The sequence below is a fragment of the Crocuta crocuta genome, unplaced genomic scaffold (genome assembly GCF_008692635.1).
Source record: "Crocuta crocuta isolate KB4526 unplaced genomic scaffold, BGI_CrCroc_1.0 scaffold31, whole genome shotgun sequence".
In the NCBI taxonomy this organism is placed as follows: Eukaryota; Metazoa; Chordata; class Mammalia; order Carnivora; family Hyaenidae; genus Crocuta; species Crocuta crocuta.
Genome location: NW_027528362.1, coordinates 12,837,950 through 12,843,684, shown reverse-complemented (window position 1 = coordinate 12,843,684; position 5,735 = coordinate 12,837,950). Strand labels below are relative to the sequence as shown.

Here is a 5,735-nt window from a genome sequence, read left to right as displayed (position 1 = left end):
CGGTCCGTCTGCGGGTGCCCACGGCTGATGGTGCAACACAGACCGCCGCGTGGCGCCCAGGGGGACTTATCCACCGAGCAGGAGGCGCGTGCCCCACGACAGAACCACATGGGAGAGGCCCCTCCGTACCTGTCTGTCCGGGGGGGCCCGGGGGGCCGGCGGGCCCAGGGAAGCCTGGCGGCCCAGGTCGTCCTGCATCTCCGGGGAAGCCACGCTCGCCCTTGGGGCCGGGCAGGCCCAGTCCCGGGGGGCCCCTGTCTCCCGGGGCGCCCTTCGTGCCCGGTGCTCCGGGGTAACCGGCCTCTCCCGGGGGGCCTTTGATGCCATCACCCTGTGTGGAAGTTCGGGTCGTCTCTCAAAACACGTGGAAACCTGTGCGGCCGCCCTATCCAGGTCTCCCTCCCGCTGCCCCGAGCTCCGTGCGGAGGACACAGAGCCGAGGACGGTGGGGACTTGCAGGCGCCTCCAGGCACGCTCTGACCAGGCTCGGGGACAAGGCCAGGTTTTGTGCACAAGGGACACCATGGGAGACGGTCCCCGGGGACACACGACTCTGAGTGTCCGTCTCCTCTTCCCATGCCTCTCGCCCCTAACCCCCCCCCTCCCCGGGGACCTGCATTCACGGGAAGAATCCCGACGGAGCTTTAGGCACAAGTCCAGATTCAGGGGGGTGGGGACAGACCGCTGTCACTGTTATGACTGGGCCTGTGGACGTACCCACTACCCACAGGGTGAGACGTCGTTCAAGGACAGGAAGCCTGGTTTGGGCCAGAAGGAGCAGCATGCTCACTGGAAGTAAGGACGTGAGACAGGATCAAAAAAGCAGAGTGCAGGGGTGCCTGGGGGGCTCGGGGGCGCCTGGGGGGCCCAGCTGGTTGAGTGGCCGACACTGGCTCAGGTCATGATCTTGCGGTTTGTGGGTTCGAGTCCCACGTCGGCCTCTGTGCTGACGGCTCGGAGCCTGGAGCTGCTTTGTATTCTGTGTCTCCCTCTCTCTCTGCCCCTCTCCCACTTTTACTCTGTCTCTCTCTCAAAAATAAATGAACATTAAAAAAGAAATGCAGGGTGCTCCCTATGGATGAACCTGCTCAGCGGGTGCGGAAGGCGGAGGGCAATGGAGAGATAAAAGGGGGCTGTGGGCACGGGGTCAGAGGGTGGCTGTCAGCAGGGTCAGGGTCAGGGTCAGCGTCAAACACGCAGCCGGCTGCGTGCAGAGCGAGTCTGGATGCGCTGGTGAAAGTCCCAGCCATGCTGCGAGTCACAGCCCGTCCGCCCCCCCGAGGGTGAGGCTGGGATGCTCCCCTGGCCAGCAGCAGAGGCTGCCTCCCCGAGGCTCCCCGGCCAGCGGGGACCCCCGGACCCCAGGCCGGACCCGCACTCAGCGCTGACAGTGGAGGCCCCTCTGCATTTCCCATCTCAGGCGCGGCTGGGGGTGGCAGCCTGCTGACAGCTGGCTGCACAGCTTCTTTTTGAAAACGGTTTTCAGGGTTGTAACTAAAAAGGCAACACCAGATTACGGATAATCCAGGTGTTTGCAGAGAGCGCATGGAGAGTGCACCGAGAGCGCCCCGGTGCCGTCTAGAAATGACCGTGTTGTGCAAAGGGGGGCCTGGCTTTTGGGAGGAGGTGGACGAGCCGCTACAGGGAACGGCGGCGTGAGGCTCTGGGAGGGAAGTGTCGTGGGTGGGACTGTGCCCCCCGCCGGCCGGAGCCCTGACGCCCCTGCCTGGGGGTGCGGCTGCTCTGTCACAGGGTCTGTGAGAGCGATCGAGGGGAGAGGTGGACACAGAGACAGACGTGCCCGGAGGGAAGATGATCCCACAGCACAGGCAGGGGACAGCTGTCTCCCAGCCAAGGGACACCCGCGGGGACAGCCTGGAGGAGGGAGCGGCCGTCACCCAGCCTCCCTTCTGTGTTCTGCCAGGAGGAGCATCTGTTGACTGGTTGGTGCTTGAACGTCCCTCTGGCCCTGGCTTCCGACCTAAGTCCCTGCTTCCTGATAGACAGGACTGTGCTCGTGGGGCCGCGTGTGCTGGGTGGACTCAGGACGGGGCGGCGTCAGCCCCTCACTCGAGGTACTCACAGGGGGGCCTGGGAGGCCTGGGAATCCGTCCAGCCCGTCGCGCCCTGGGACACCGTCGTCACCTTTCAGACCAGGCACGCCGGGGACACCTGGCTGTCCCCTCTCACCTGGGGAGGGATTCGCGGTGTGACTACTCACCCCAGTGCCGACAGAAGGACCGCGGGGCTGGGGACCGCCGGCCCCTGGAGACTGACCTTTGGTGGTGATGGCCCGAGAATCGCCCTTCACCCCTTTGGGCCCGGGAGGTCCGACGTTGCCAGGGGCGCCCTGCGGGGACAAACGCACAACGTCTGCCTCCTTCGCACTGCCAGCGACGCCTGGGAAGGTGACGAGTTTCAGCCGACACGGCTCGGGAGCCTGAATGTGGCCAGTGAGACTCAGACCGACTCTTACAGTTCAAATAATTAAAACGTAAGGGGAACAGCCATACGTGGCTGCACGGAGGAAACCTCGCTCCTGGAAGTCTGGTCCGTGGATGAGCGGCCTCGGGCTCTCCTGGGAGCTCGTTAAAATGCAGAACCTCGGGGCGCCTGGGGGCTCACTGGGTTATGGGTCCGACTCCTGATCTCGGCTCAGGTCACCATCTCATGGTTTGTGAGTCTGAGCCCCGCGCACGGCTCTGCGCTGACGGCATGGAGCCTGCTTGGGGTTCTCTCTCTCCCTCTTCCTCTGCCCCGCCCCCACTTATGCTCTCTCTCTGTCTCTCTCTCGGGTAAATAAACTTAAAAGAATGCACAATTTTGGGCCCCACTTGGGGCCCTGAACAGGAATTTGTGTTTTAACGAACTCCCAGGGATTCACGTACTCGTGAACCTTTGAGAAGCAGCGACCTAAGGCAGACGCAAGGCTGCTACGTCTTGGCTCCGTTAGTTAGAATCCAAGCAGGTGCTAAGCCTCCACCGACAAAGGATGGAAGTGTGTGCTCATCCGATCCTGAGAAAGACCAAGAAGACTTTGTGACAGCCCCTCTCCCAGGCTGGAGTTAAGGTTGGGGAAAAAAAAACCACACTTGAGAGACAAGCTTCTCGCAGGGACATCGCATTTGATGTCGCAAAAGGCATGTAGGTCTTTCAGTGAGGAGAAAGGAGCAGGTTAACCGGCCAGGATGCTAATACGTGCGATGAGCTAGGTTTTGGCAAGTCCTGCCTGTGCGGTTTGCAAGACTATGAGAACTTCCAGCGTTGGTCTAATTAAACGGACTGTTCTGAAAAATTCCACAGACACTTGATTTATTGATTTAGGTCTTAGCAGAAAAGGGCAACATTCTTCCAAGGTCCGGGAGGGTGTGTTGCACACAGGCAGCGCTCAGTACGTAGGTGCTGGGCAAATGGACGGACGGATGAACTTATTTACTGACTGACTCCCATACTTCAAGCGCCCCCCCCCCCGCCCCCCGCAGCCCACCTGTGGAAAAGCAAATAGCCATCCGGGCATTTCTCCCCTAGTGGGGCCGCCACACACATAAACACAGGATTAAATGCAAGGCAGCAAACACGATGCCACAGGCCTCTGAACAAAAACGCTGTGGGCTTGTGCGTCACATGGTGGGGGGGGGAGCCTGTGCCCTTGGAAGATGTCGGATGTCCCAGGACACAAAATGGGACCCATTCGGCTTCTAGGAAATACTCGATCGTTTTATAAACAACCGGAGATCCTAAACGTTTGCAAATCTCACTACATACGCGTTTGCGTGCCCTGGTTTGGAGATGGCAGCATTCTTAAACTGGGATAAACCACAGCCCCTACGATTTCTAGTTGGACAACACTATGTTTTCCCGAGAAATCTCAAGCTGTGGAGCACAGAGGTGCTCTGGAAACCTTTTCGGCTGTAACGCTCCCGCGTCACAAAGCAATTATGAGTCAGAACCTTCTGTATCAGCAGCAGTGTATGGCTGCCTTCTCTAGCACCAGGTCACGGGGCCAGATCATTCTGTCCTTGGGCAACTGTCCTGAGCAATTTTTCCTCTATTGGCTGAATAAGTAAAAGGATGGACTTTTCACGTTATAAATCTATTGCAGTTCTCTCTTACGTAAAATAAACATATAATTTCTTTGCCTTTAGCTGATACTGGCTTAGAAGTCACTGGTTAAAAGCTCTTTCCCAGGAAAGGTCTACAGATGTTCTTTCCATCGGTGTGAACAAAAGCCCTAAGTGTGTAATAAAATAAAGGTGCGGTACACACGAGGGATCCATGGGCAGAAAAGTTCCTACATTCGTGTACATCCATGATTTACTTGAGGTCTCACTTTTTATCTTATCTGGTTCAGGGAGACTTCATAAAATGCCTAATCGGGTCTGTCCTAAATCTGAAAAGATGAATGTTAGGTAAGATGCTTTACATCCAAAATGCTAGGTTTTTTAAATTTTTTGGGGGGGCACTTGGGGGGCTCAGTCAGTTAAGCGTCCGACTTCGGCTCAGGTCATGATCTCATGGTTCGTGGGTTCGAGCCCCGCGTCGGGCTCTGTGCTGACAGCTCAGAGCCTGGAGCTGTTTCGGATTCTGTGTCTCCCTCTCTCTCTGCCCCTCCCCTGCTCACACTGCCTCTCTGTCTCTTTCAGAAAGAAATACAACATTAAAAAAAATTTTAAAAAAATTTTTTTGTGATGTGATTTATACACCATAAAATTTCATAAAATTGAAGCACACAATCTGGGGTTTTTTAGTGCAACTGAAACAATTGCAACGCTTGTGAGATTGTGCAACTATCACTATTACATGATTTCGAACAGTTTCATCACCTCCCCCAGAAAACCCCAGAGCCATGGAACATTCCCGGCCCCTGCCCCAGTGATGCTGTCTGTGTCCGTCTTTGGAGCTGCCCGTCCAGGGCTCCTCCCGTGGATGGCGTCACACGACACCTGTTCTTTCCGGCCTGTCTTCCCTCACGAGCCTGGTTTTGAGGCTCACCTGCGCCTCGGGGCCTCAGAACCGCAGTCCTTTCTGCGGCTGAATGACCCCCCACTGCTGGCGCACTGCCTTTTGTATCTGTTCATCAACTCGTGGGCCTTTGTTTCCACTTTTTGGCTTTTATCGTAATATGCTTTGCACGTGTGTGCGAGGTTTCTGCGTGGGCGTGTTTCCGGCTCTCTTAGNCAGTCCACCTCTGACTGCTGGGGGGCCCTCGGACCATTTCCCGTGGTGGCCGCGCGTTCACATTCTCACCGGGGAAGGTTTTAAGTTCCTCGGGCACACGCGGCCCTTGTGAATGGAGCACGGGGGCCTGAGCGCTGCTGGTCTAAATCATAACAAAATGTGCTCATTTTATAACAAAAGCCGTCAAGGACGTCCTATCAGCTCGGACGGACAGCCCTGGTGCCTCACCTTGAACCCTGGGAACCCAGGGATGCCGTGCTGGCCGGGGTCCCCCGGGCTCCCTTTCTCCCCCGGCTCCCCGTTGATGCCTGGCAGGCCCTTGGGTCCTGGCAGCCCCGGGAGGCCCCCGACGAACTGGTCGCCTTCCACACACTTACAGTCCCCAGCGTCACCTGCAACGTGCGGGAGGCGGGAAAACTCGTTATTGCTCGTGAAGCATGTGCTCTGCGGGGGCCAAGTCCAGAGCCAGGACCCCGGGTGGGAGGGAGGAATCGTGATCCCTTCTGTGTGGCCGCGGCGGGGCTCCGGGCGCCCGCTGCTGGTGGCAGGGGCTTCTC

At 57.8% G+C, this 5,735-nt stretch overlaps 1 protein-coding gene across 1 annotated transcript in view; it reads right to left on the bottom strand.

The window, feature by feature from the left end:
* The window catches only part of COL4A2 (collagen type IV alpha 2 chain), a 162,884-nt gene that overhangs the window by 29,328 nt on the left and 127,821 nt on the right, over nt 1-5,735 (bottom strand). Inside the window, exons 21-24 of the mRNA XM_077754005.1 lie at nt 5,407-5,570; nt 2,278-2,350; nt 2,084-2,190; nt 130-331 (exon numbers count right to left, since the gene is read on the bottom strand). Coding sequence (XP_077610131.1) covers nt 130-331; nt 2,084-2,190; nt 2,278-2,350; nt 5,407-5,570 — 546 coding nt within the window. The remainder of the gene's footprint in view (nt 1-129; nt 332-2,083; nt 2,191-2,277; nt 2,351-5,406; nt 5,571-5,735) is intronic.